Genomic DNA, 13,159 nt, shown 5'->3' on the forward strand with positions numbered 1-13,159 from the left:
TGGAATTTAAAATTCTTAAAGATAAAAGAAAACTTTCAAATGATGGTAGACTTTAATTAATCATACAATTTGGAACCTTCAAGACCTACCAAACGAAATCCAAATATTTGTCAAATAAAATTCAATACAAAGTATAAATCGTCTTAGGTAATTTTAAATGTTTAAAATAAGGAACATTAAACACCCGCTCTTCACTTATCCCCACCGATTCATGAATATCCATATGAACACCTGTTAGAAATCTGCTCCCCAAATTTTACAAGTGTAAAAATTGGATCGTTACAGGGTCATTGAAAGGCGAAGGCCATGACCAAAAGACACACATACATAAAGCACGTAGTTGATAGAGTCATAATATATAATATTTATATCTATTAAACTCTTATTTTTTTTCTTTTTTATTTTATTTAATTAAATTGCAAATTGGCCAATTTTGACTCCGTCTAAACAAGAAGTAAGACGAGTCAATAAAAGGAAGGAATTGAAAGAGTATGTATGTAGAGGGCATATGGAGTAGAGATTGGAGCAAGAAGGGACCTTTTTTTTTTGGAGTTTCATTTCAATTATCATACCAACCGCTAATTTATTTAAATTATATCCTAAAACCTTAATTATTGCACTTGTTGGTATATGGAGAAATCTATTCATCATTCTTGTGGAAAAACTGGGCAAACTGTTGAGAATTTTCCCAACACTTTCCTACGTCTACAAAAGTAGTTGTATAAAGGATAAGCCAGCTGTGGTTCTACTTTTATATCATACCATCTCATAATTATTCTCATCCTCTCTTTTGTAAAAAAATAAATTAAATTAAAAATAAGAAACTGGCCAAAATGTGGAGAATTTTCCTAACACTTTACTACGTCTATAAGTAGTAGTACTTCCTCCGTTAACGGTTATTTGCAACAAGTGTACCGTTTACGAAGGCCTAGGCAAAATTTGGTAGTGGGAAAAAGTAAGAGAGAAAAGTAAAATACAAAATTGTCCATGTAATGTAAAGATAAAATAAAAAGTAAGTGTGAAAAATAAGGGTATGTTGGGTATTTGCAGTGTGAACATAGATATTTTTTGTCCTAAAATGAAAGTGATGCAAATAATAGGTAGCACCTACTTTTAGTAAATGTTGCAGATAACTGTTAACGGAGGAAGTATAAAGGATAAGCCAGTTGTGGTTCTAGCAAGTTTTATATCATACCATCTCATCATAATTATTCTCATCCTCTCTTTTGCAAAAAATAAATAAAATTTAAAAAAAAAAAAAAAATCATGACAGTGGAGGTGGCCGTGGGTATGGTGTTGGGTGTTGCGCAAACTCTATTTGCAGCATTACAATGCAAGGAATTGAAAGAGTTCTGCTCTAAATTTAAGTATGATTCGCAACTTGAGGCACTCCGAGGCACCGTCGAAACCATCCAGAAAGTCCTACTTGATGCGGATTCCCGGCAACTCGAGCTCAACAATCAGGGGTTGGATTGGGTTAACAAGCTCAAGGATGCTGTCTATGAAGCTGATGATTTGTTCGACAAGTTTGCCACGGTTGCTCAACAACATAAAAGGATGCCTGGCAGTAAGATTTCGAAAAAGGTACACACTTTCTTTTCTAGTGAAAATCGGTTGCTTTTTGGCTTTAGGACATGTAAAGAGATTAAGGAGATTAGAAAGAAGCTAGATGGTGTTGCTAAAGATCATACTCAGTTTGGGTTTAGTGATGTGTATAGGCCAGTTAAGAGAAAAGAGGAAACTTGGTCTTATGTGCGTGAAGATAGTATTATTGGGAGAGATGCTGATAAGGAGGAGATTATGGGTGTGTTGTTGAGAGAATCAGATTCTTCGGTTGATAGTGTTTCTTTTGTGAGTATTGTCGGGATAGGAGGACTAGGCAAAACTGCTCTTGCTCAACTTGTGTACAATGATGTTAGAATTAATGACGAATTTGATTTGAAGTTGTGGGTTTGTGTCTCTGATGATTTTATCATGCAAGAAATCCTTTGTAAGATGTTGAAGTCGGCCACTGCCCAAGATCATGGTGATATAGGAGCTGAAGGGGTGCAGAATAAAGTGAGACATTGTATAGAAGGGAAAAAATATTTCCTTATTCTAGATGATTTGTGGAATGAAAGTCGTGATGAATGGCTCAAGTTGAGAGACTTCTTGCAAGTAGGTGCGAGAGGAAGCCGAGTTGTGGTGACTACACGCTCAAAAAGGGTGGCAGGAGCTATAGGAGACTATCCAATGTTCAGATTGAGCGGTTTGTCAGATGATGATTCTTGGCATTTGTTTAAGAGAGTAGCATTTAACCGAGGGAGTAGAGAGATTGATGATGACCTTGTGGACCTTGGTAAAAACATCGTTAAAGAATGTGCAAATGTTCCCTTGGCTATAAGGGTTGTGGGGAGCATGTTGTATGGTCAAGAGAAAAGCAGGTGGAAATCTTTTCAGAGAATTGGGTTGTCTAAAATGGTCCAAGGTGAAGAGAGCATAATAAAAATATTGAAGTTTAGTTATAGTTATCTTGAGCCACAGTTAAAGAGTTGTTTTATTTATTGTGCACTCTTCCCCAAGGATTACGAGATTGAGAAAGAGTTATTGATCCGTCTATGGTCTGCACAAGGGTATCTTGAACCTATCAATGATATGCAAAACACAGAAGATGTTGGTGAGGAGTATTTTTCAATTTTATTGCAGAGATGTTTTTTCCAAGACGTTATACGACGTTCTGATGGTGAAATATATAGTTGTAAAATGCATGATTTGATTCATGATCTTGCACAAGAAATTGCAGGAAAGGAGTCGTACTTGATGGAGGACACTAGCAAAAGCCCTTTTGATAGAAAATCTCGTCATCTCGCTATTTCAGTTAGGCGCCCTCTGGTGCTTAGTCCAAGTGATACTTTTAGCAAATTGAGTGGATTGCGTACGCTTCTCCGGCATCGTTGGCTGGTTTATGAATCACAAGTGTCCACAATAATAGCAAACTGCAGGCGTTTGAGGGTGTTGGACTTGCACAGTCTTAGGATAAAAGCTTTACCAAGTACAATAAAGAACCTTTTGCATTTAAGGTATCTTGATCTCTCTCACAATAAGGATTTGGAGACGCTTCCCGAGTCAATTAGTAGACTCTATAATTTGCAAGTATTGAACCTAAGATGTTGTTTTAGCCTAGAAGAGTTGCCTAAGGACTTGAGGGAACTAGTCAATCTTAAGCATTTGGACATAATAGCTTGCTTTGATTTGGGTCATATGCCCATTGGAATGGATAGAATGACTGGTCTACGTACCCTTACAAGGTTTGTGTTGGGGCCAGAAAGTTCCAAGAAAGGCCAGACGGGGCAACTAAGAGATTTGGTACCTCTAATTAACCTTAGAGGTACACTTGAAGTTATTTTTGAAGTGGGATACACATACGATTCAATGAATTCTGAGGAAGAAGCATATCTTTCAAACAAGGAACATATCAAGGCTTTGACGATTCAAGAAAATGCCCTATGGCATCATTACAAAATTGTAGATGAAAGATTGCTAGAAAGACTGGAACCCCACCGTGATCTAATAGAAATGACAATATTTGGATATAAAGGCGTGACATTGCCAAGATGGGCAGCCACACTGGCAACCACTCTCCCACGACTTGTGAGCATCTGTATGCGTCATTTTCACGATTTGCAACATCTGCCAGCAATGAATCAACTCCAGCATCTGAAAACTCTTGTACTCACAGACATGCCCAATGTAGAGCTGATGGAGTCTGATAATAATGTTGCACTTTCGTTTCCGTCACTTGTTGATCTGACCCTTAAAAAATGTCCAAGGTTGGAGTCTTTTCCTAGATGTCCACGTGTGAAAACATTTGATCTACTGCGCTTGAATGAAGCACTGACATTTTGTGAACAAAGAGATGATGAAGCAAATGCAACCACCCCTGCTGCCTCCTCATTCTCTGCCTCGTCTTCAAGCGGCGACAACGACAATAATTCAGCTGGTGTTGATGTTTTTGATTTGCTGCGGTTAACAACAGACAATTTAGAATTAATTAAGTCCCTTTTTGGGGAGTCAATACGAAGCATTGGTGAACTCAACTTGCGTAATATGAAGGTGGAGAGTTTGTCGAGTGTTGAAGAAGAGTATCTTCGGAAGTACGCATTTTCCATTCGTAGTCTACGGTTTAATAGTTGCCGAAACTTGAAGAGTCTGTCGGGAGGAGGAATAGAGCATCTCACCAACTTAGCATGCCTCAATATTTGGAAATGTCCTAACCTGGAATTGGAAGAAGATGAAGGGTTTCCATGGAAAGACCTTCACGCCCTCTCTGTCTTAGAGTTGGAGAGTCTTCCACAATTGATAGATCTACCAAAGGGCATTCAATACTTGACTTCCCTTCAAAGTCTCTCTATTCAAGATTGTGAGGATATGAAAACCCACCCGGAGTGGCCTCATTGCCCCAAGTCTTTGCGGACACTTTCTATTAATTACTGTCCGGAACTGAAATCGCTGCCAGAAGCAATCCTCCCCTCCCTCACACGCCTTCGTATATCTCTGAGCAATGGATTGAAGGAAAGATACGATGAACTGAATGGGACAGACTTTTCTAAAATAAGCCACATCCCCGATTTAAGCCTTGAATTTTAGTAACTCCAACTCTTTATGCTTTTGTTATTGATTCCCTGTTCCTGATTATGTTATCGAACCTTTCTACAATTTGCTTATCTACATTAAAAATAAAATTACCAAAACTTTTGGATAATATTGTACTACAACATGCTATGATAGTTATTGTACATTAAGATGTGATTTTGTAGGTTTAAGTTTTATAAAAGACAATTTGATCAATATTTGATTATATATTGACAAAGTTGCTATAATGGTGATGTACTTACTCCAGGTGCACATAGTTCAACGTGATTTAGTTGTTGAGTATGCTGATGGTGTAAATTCAAAGAGCAATGTTAGCTTTTCGTACACTTCTTTAGAAAAAGGACCACGCGTGCTCATTTGACTGGAAAACATTGCTGCCTGTTTGGTCGTCGTTGCTGCAGGGATAAGTGATTCTAGCATCGCTGTTTGTGTTTCACCTCATCTTAACAATGTTGATTTACATTTCATATAATTTGGTTACAGATTTCTAGCTAAGGAATGTGTTAGCTTGTAAATAATGTAAGTAGGCCTTGGCAAATAATGTGTGGGGTCCCCCTAGAAGGTGAGCCTCATCGCCCTCTGATGCTATTCAAGGGCCCAAGCTAGTGTTCAATTTTTTGCTGTTAAGACGGGACTGTCAGTCTGTTTGCTTCCTTTATTAGTGTACTCCCTTCCTTTATTCTTCCAAGTTCCAACGTTCCTAATTATATGACGCGTTTTGACTTTTGACACTATTCACGGATCTTGTTACAATCCTCTTAATGTGTACTTTCAAAATATCAATTTTTTATAATTTTAACTTATCAAAAATTACAGATATTTACGGTTGAATTTATGCATTGGCAAGTGTGATAAAAGAAACATGTCGTCTATTTTGAAACAGAGGAAAGATATATTGTTTTAACATCTATTCACGCTATAAGTATGATTGATTCAAGAAGCACACTGTTATATTGACACTGATCTAAGCCAAAGGTCTTATTATGCATCAACAAGTCTGGTTCATTGCACCAAAAAAAAAATGTCTGGTTTGTTTATTAGTCTGGCTCTGCCGGGCTGATCAAACCAACTCACTTGTATTTTGTTGGTTTTGGGGAATTTCATTTCTTCCATTCATTACAAGGTTCGAGCTTTGTGTTTTACATTGACAGTTTAATCTACCAAAATACCCACTACAGCCAAGAAGCCTGCAGGTAATATTGCCTACCCCTTTGATAAAACGTTCCGTATCGTTATCATCAACCTTTATATCAAACGAACACCAAAAATTCTGAAATTTTGTATTCTTATTAACACAGAAAAACAAGCAAATTCAAAAAAAGAATCGCTTCAAAAGATTATTTTATGAAAGAGAAATATTCATTTGAAATCTGCATTTCCATATTTGTTGTTTTTTTGCATTGCTTCGAAAATTCTACCAAAAAAATATCAAAAAAATTTCAAAAATTCTGAAATTTTGTATGCTTATTCTACGCAAAAAAGTAAGCAGATCAAAAAAGAATCGCTTTAAAAGATTTTTTTATGAGAGTGAAATCTTCATTTGAAATCTGCATTTCCATATTTGTTCCTTTTTTTGCACTGTTTCGAAAATTCTACCCAAAAAAATATCAAACGAACTCTAAAAATTCTAAAATTTTGTATGCTTATTGTACACAAAAAAATAATCAGATTCGAAACAAAAATCGATTCAAAAGCTTTATTTATGAGAGAGAAATCGTACCTTCAATAGCTAAATTAAAATGTACCTTCTTGCTATGATATTTTCCATTTTCTCTCTCTTCAATGGCTAAATTAAAATGAGACCGGATTTTTTATTTTTTCTCTCTTCAATGGCTGAATCTCTTGATTTTCAAATACATAAATCCGTGTTTCAATGCAAAAAATAAAAAAAAAATAATTAAAAAACATGTTCCAATGCATGTAATAATTACTGGAATGCGTGTTCCCAAGAAAATGCATGGGAATGTGATAATTAATCTCAGCCATCCATAATCTTTAATTTTTTAGTTGCATTCCTAATTTGTTCAGATGTGGCTCATTATGAACTAATCTTGTTGCATGATGTACATATTCATGAAAACTGAAAATGTGAAGAAGAAGAAAAGAAAGATTGAATAAGAAGAGGATGATGAGGATGTCTAAGTAGTAAGTACTAGAAGCTAATGAGCAAGAAAAACTAGTTAAGAGGCGACCTTATCAAAGAGTACCTCCTACCCAATTCATGGAGGATGTGTTGATAGATCTTTCGAAGAAACATAAGCAAGTTATTCGAAACATTGGTTTTGGAGGTTTTTTGGAATTGGATTTACCAATCCATACTAATTCTATGTAAGTAGTAGATCTTTCATATTCTACAATCGTACGTATTATCATTGTTATGTTCTAAATTATAATCACTCATGTTTGAATCTCTATACACTAATGTTCTAAATTAAATTTTGATTATGTTCTAATGTATGATTATTATGTTCTAAAATAGAACTTTTTTTATTCTATAATGTTCTAAATTATGTTCTAAAGTTAAATATTATGCTAAATGTTTTAATCTTCTATGTTCTAAAGATTGACTATTATGTTCTAAATCTAGGTGTATTGTGCTCTAAATCTTACATTTTTCATCATAATTCTAGGTTGACAGAAAACTTGGTTATGAATTTTGACACAATGAGATGTTGTTTGATGCTGCCTAAGAGAAAACAAGAAATCTTTTTGGATGCATTTGATGTTCATTTGGCTTATAGGTTGCCATTGGGAGGCAAAAGGATTGAGCAACCAAATGATGAATCAAATCTTAAATGGACCAAGTTTCTAAAAGATTGGAGAAGCAAGTTTGGCCTCAAAAAGGTATGATGATATAATGTGGTTATGTTTTAAATTTTATGTTCTAAAGTATGAATATTATGTTCTAAAATACAGATCTTATATGTAGTAATTTGACTTGTAATGTTTTAAATTATATCTAGCTATTTTTATGATAATATATTGATATAAGATGGTTATGTTATAAATTGTATGTTCAAATTCATTTTTGATCCTGTTTAAACTAGATCTATTATACTTTTTATGTTTTAAATTATAATCTCCTATATTCTAAAGTATTTTGGTTATGTTCTAAAGTGTTTTCTGCTTATATTCTAAAGTACAATAATTATGTTCTAAAATAGATCTATTATATTCTACATTATAAATATAATGCTTATTATGTTCTAAATTATAATCTCCTATGTTATAGATATTGACTATTATTTCCATATATGTTCTAATTTATATGTTTTTATTTTTTTTTACCTCTAAAAAGGAAGTCCAACCAACAAAAGATTGATCGACATAATTCAAGAATTGAAGAAGGAAAAAACAGTTTCTGATGAATTCCTTTGGAACTTTGTGGTATTTGTTGTCAATTGTTGCATCCGATCAACAAACAACACACAACTATATATTAAATTCTTGTATAGTTGTATGGATGTAAAGAAAATTGCTGAATTGGAGTGGTGCACATTTGTGATTGAACACTTAAAAGATTCTGTTATTGTATGGAAGAAGGGAAAATCTTACTATACAGGTCCTTTACCTTTTCTAATGGTAAGTTTTAATTTCTTACCATTATGTATATATGTTATTCTTGTTATGTTGAAAATGTGTGAAAAATATTCTAGTTAATTCTTAACATGTACTAAATAAGTATTTTATTTTGATCGTCTACAAAGAGGAGGGTTAGAAAAACCAAGAAAAAATCCACTAATATAGGTGTGGACAAAGGAAAGGATTCAAGTGAGATATAAGTTTGAAAAAGATCATGGATTTGGATATGGAAAAATCTTGAAAAGAATGGAATCAAATGCATGTGGTATGATATTTGTATATGCTTATGTTTAAACACTACACTTTATGATGATCAAAATCTTGGAAAGAATGGAATCAAAGAGAGAAACGAGGAGGGGAAAAAGGAGAAGAAAGATGATCAAAACTGTGTGCAAAATGTGGAGAAGAAAGAGAAAAGGAATGAGGAGACACCGAAAACACCAATTCCTCCAAAAAAAGAAGCAACCTTTTGATATAACTCCTCCAAGCTTCAACTTGTTGACCCCCTCACCTGCAGTTGGTAATTTTACATTATTTTCAAACTCATTTCTTATGAACTAGTATTTACTAGATTTATTCTAAAGTTACTTCTCATGTTTTCTGGTTATGTTCTAAAGTTATTTATGATGTTCTAAATTTTTTCTGAATCAGATGCTTATGTTTTAAACTACTTTCTTATGTTCTAAAGTATGCGCTTAAATCAGATGTTTATGTTCTAAATTAGGTGCATATGTTCTAAATTATATGATTATGTTCTAAATTAGTTATGTTCTAAAGTTACTTCTTATGTTCTAAATTATGTGCATATGTTCTAAATTATATGATTATGTTCTAAATTAGTTATGTTCTAAAGTTACTTCTTATGTTCTAAATTTTTTCTGGTTATATTATAAAGTTATTTCTGATGTTCTAAATTTTTTCTGGTTATGTTCTAAAGTTACTTCTTATGTTCTAACTATTTTTAGGTTGTGTCCTAATCGTTTCTACTTATGCTTTGATTGTTACTTCTTATGTTTTAATAATTACATTTTATGGTCTAATAGTTACTTATGTTCTAAATATTTTTTGTTATGATCTAAAAGTTACTTCTAATGTCCCTTTATTTACAATTGTCCCAGAAAATCAAGAAGGTAATGAAGCAGAACTCATTCACAAAGAAGTGACAACAAGTGTTCTTGATTGTTCTTTTCTGAATCCAGATCATCCACCTACATTGGATGAAGAGAAGAAGGAAAAAGAGAAGAAAAACGAAGAGGAATTAGAGGAGAAGCAAGAAGAGGAAAAAGAGGAGAAGAAAAAAGAGGAAAAAAAATTATGTTCTATCTTCTTATGTTCTAATTCTTATAAAAAAAAAATTATGTTCTATGTATTTCTACCGATGTTACAAGAAATATATTGTTGATTCATATTAAATGCTAAAATTTTAGTATAAAATATATCATATAATTGTTGTAAAATTTATATTTACTTATTTTATAATATCCTTTCATATTCATCACAAAGAATGATAAGAAAAACACTAGTAGAGATATTCTCACCAATAATTGGACAAGAATAAAAATAAAAATATTATTTCTAAAAATAAATAAAATTGAGTTCTTATGTTCTAAGAATTACGTGAATATTATTTCACTGGCTAGTAAATGAGATATTGTTTCTAAAAATATAACGTCTCATGCGACTGGAATAATAGTATATTCATCAACCCCTAAAAAAAAACAATATTAGAACATAAGCACATAATATAGCATCAAAAAATATTATAACATGCCATATATATTAGTTTAGAACACAAGAGATTATGGTTTTGATCAATAATCAAATAAATAGACTCATTAGAATATAGAGTGAAAACTTTAGAACATATATAGAAAACTTTAAAACATATAGGGTAAAATTTTGAACATAAAGATAAAACTTTAAAATATAAAGGAAAACTTTAGAACAAAATGAATAACTTTATCTTCTAAACTTTAGAGCATATTGAATTACTTTAAAACATAAAGAATAAATATTAGAACATAGAGAAAAACTTTAGAACATAGAGAAAACACTTTAGAACATATTAAATTACTTTAGAACATATATGAATAACTTTATCTTCTAAACTTTAGAACATGATTACTTTAGAGCATATTGAATTACTTTAAAACATAAAGAATAAACTTTAGAACATAGAGGAAAACATTAGAACATAGAGAAAACACTTTAAAACATAAAATGAATTACATTAAAACATAATAAAATAATAGTACATGACATATATATTAGTTTAAAACACTAGAGATTATGTTTGGAAAATAAGAATATTAATTTAGAACACAAAGTATAAAGTTAGAATATTAGAACATATTATTATATATTAATTTTGACTTAAAACTTAAAGTTTAGAGCATTAGAACATAAGAAAATTAAAAAAAAAAAAAAAAGTTTACTTACAATATCACTTGACTTTTCCAGGGCAATTACGACTATCATGATAACCAAGCTCCCTACATGCTTTACATAATCTCTTCTTCTTTTGACTTTGTTCAACAAACTTTTCTCTGTCAGAGTGGCAAGCCAAGTAGGAGGCAGCATCCCAGTCTGTTCGTTGACCGTCTTCACAATTGGAGGCAGCATGCTATAGATCTCGGCCACATCTCTCATGGATCCACCAGACCCAATTCCACTACCCAAGGTGGCCCCACCAGATCCTGATGACCAGATGCTGACCTTTGGCTGCAAACCCGGCACGACGTCAGCATTTATCTTAGCCATCTCTTGGAATGTTCCAGAATTGATCATCATGTAGTCCCTCAATGCTGTATAGTTTCCATCAAGGGCCTAGAGAAGGGTACAAAGGTGATATCCTTGGGCTTGAGCGACGACTGAGATTCCCTCAGCCTCTTTTTTCTTGCCATAGAGGTCTGCATCAGCTGCTTGCTGGCGAGTGTAGAAGGCAGCGTCTGTTGATGCCTTCTCTGCCTCAGCTTGCTTCTGCTTCTTGTAGAGAATCGCATCTGCTTCTCTTTGGTTGTTGTATAGGTTTTTGTTTGCTTCTTGAACCTGATAACAAAAATATTTCATGTCAATTCAAAGCAGTAAGTATCGAACGGAGGTCAGCCCTGAGTTTTTCAGTCCTAGTGACAGCATTCTTCTTCTCCACCTCGACTTGCAACTCGGCCCCTCTAAGGGAAACAGCCTGCTCAGCCTCGACTTCTGCCAACTGAGCCGACTTGGACCATCCGGCCTTGAGAGCAGCAAGCTCGGCTTTTGCTTTTGCTACATCAGCCTCTTTTTGGTTCTCAAATATCTTAACCTCACTCCTAACCTTGACCTCTGCCTTCTTGCCTTCTCCTTGCCTCTGTACAGATATGATCTTAGTTTCTGCATCGATTTTTGCTGCATTCTGTTCTGTTTCCCCTTCCCTTTGCTTTGCTCCTACCTCCCCCTTCATTTTGGCCTCTGCAACATCCACCTTAAGATACAAACACATACTAAACTCAGATCATTCATATTTTCCAAAATTTAATAAGTCCGTATATATAACATATTTTCTTGGCTTTAAATCATTAATATCAGAAAATATACTATGTATAATGTTCCTCAAAAAAAATAAAGAATTTTACTAGCGCTTCATGATTAATATATAAAACCCACTATTTTTTCCATTCTTTTTTATAAGTTCAACCAATTTAAAAGCATTGGTTACTCAATACACGGTCTCTCATGCCAAAATGTAATTAACATTGTTTTTTCACATTATTAGACTAAATATAACGATGTTCAAAAACCCTAAATCTTGAAAAACTAAAAAAACCCCAAATCAACAAAATTAAAATCAAACTAAACCCTCAAAATCTTCAAGAATTAACACAAAATTAATATTCAAAAAAAAAAAAAAAAAAAAAAAAAAAAAAAAAAAACCAAAACTAAAATTTAAAGAATCAAGAAAATTATACCTTAGCTTGATTAGCAGCCTCCATTTGAGTCTTCTGACCCAAGTAAGAAAAATACTCATGACCAGGAACATCAACAAGCTGTTTAATATTAGCATTATAGATAAAAAGTCCAAACTGATTCAACTCCAACTGAACCTTTTCAAACACTTCCTTTAAACTCTTTAGTACCCTTAAACACCTCTTCCATAGTCATAGTAGCAGCAAGAACCCGAGTTTCGCCTTCGATAATACCCTGAACAAGTTCATGAACATGATCAGAAGTCATGTCATGGGGTGCCATGAGTTTAGCATAACGAACAAGGCATTCATGGTGATCGGAGTTGACTCGAGGGCCGATAGTGAAGACTGCAGGGAGTACAAAGGGGAGTTTCTCGGCGCTCATGGCTTGGACATTGAAGGTGTAGTTAACGGGGGATACATTCACACGTACGTAACGTTGGCCTGGAAGAATGAGAGCTTTCTTGGCTAGTTTTATGTCATGGATGTTCCATCCTGTTATGGCTAAGTATTCTGAAGGCCTTGCTATCTTGTATAATGGAATTATCATGGATTTTAGTTGTTTTTGAGAGAGAATTTTTCAAGGTTTTTGATTTTTTGTTTGTGTTTAAAATGGAGTTTTAATTTGGATTCGTGGGTTTGATTGAGAATGAAGCATGTAAGCATATATATATAGAACTATTTAATCACGTATTCATGCGTTCATGAATCTAATATTATAGGCTCAAATTTATCCACTGTATCCTATTTGTAATTAGTATTGTTCTTTTGAATTATTTTGATAGAGAAAAAAAAATCCCGACAACTTATTACTAGTTACTACAATTTATCCTCTTTCCATGTCAATATGAAGGTTTATTACTTGTGAGGTTGCGGCTTGTGAGATACGAAGTAAATTTGAAGAAATTACAAGTAAGCTTTTATCATCATATGAATATGTGAACATCCCCCTTTGATCCTATGGAAGAAAAAAAAAGGTAACGAGAAGGGTGATTAATTGGAAT

At 33.5% G+C, this 13,159-nt stretch overlaps 1 protein-coding gene and 1 pseudogene across 1 annotated transcript; one reads left to right on the top strand and one right to left on the bottom strand.

Annotated features, from left to right (window-relative positions):
* Positions 1–303: 303 nt before the first annotated feature.
* Positions 304–4,866, top strand: LOC110732527 (putative disease resistance protein RGA1). Its single transcript, XM_021912479.1, has one exon. It carries the CDS (start codon positions 1,267–1,269, stop codon positions 4,624–4,626), a length of 3,360 nt encoding a protein of 1,119 aa, XP_021768171.1. The 5' UTR covers positions 304–1,266; the 3' UTR covers positions 4,627–4,866.
* Positions 4,867–10,399: 5,533 nt separating this feature from the next.
* On the bottom strand, positions 10,400–12,753 carry LOC110732234 (annotated as a pseudogene).
* Positions 12,754–13,159: the final 406 nt, after the last annotated feature.

The sequence above is a fragment of the Chenopodium quinoa genome, unplaced genomic scaffold, assembly GCF_001683475.1.
Source record: "Chenopodium quinoa cultivar QQ74 unplaced genomic scaffold, ASM168347v1, whole genome shotgun sequence".
Lineage (NCBI taxonomy): Eukaryota > Viridiplantae > Streptophyta > Magnoliopsida > Caryophyllales > Amaranthaceae > Chenopodium > Chenopodium quinoa.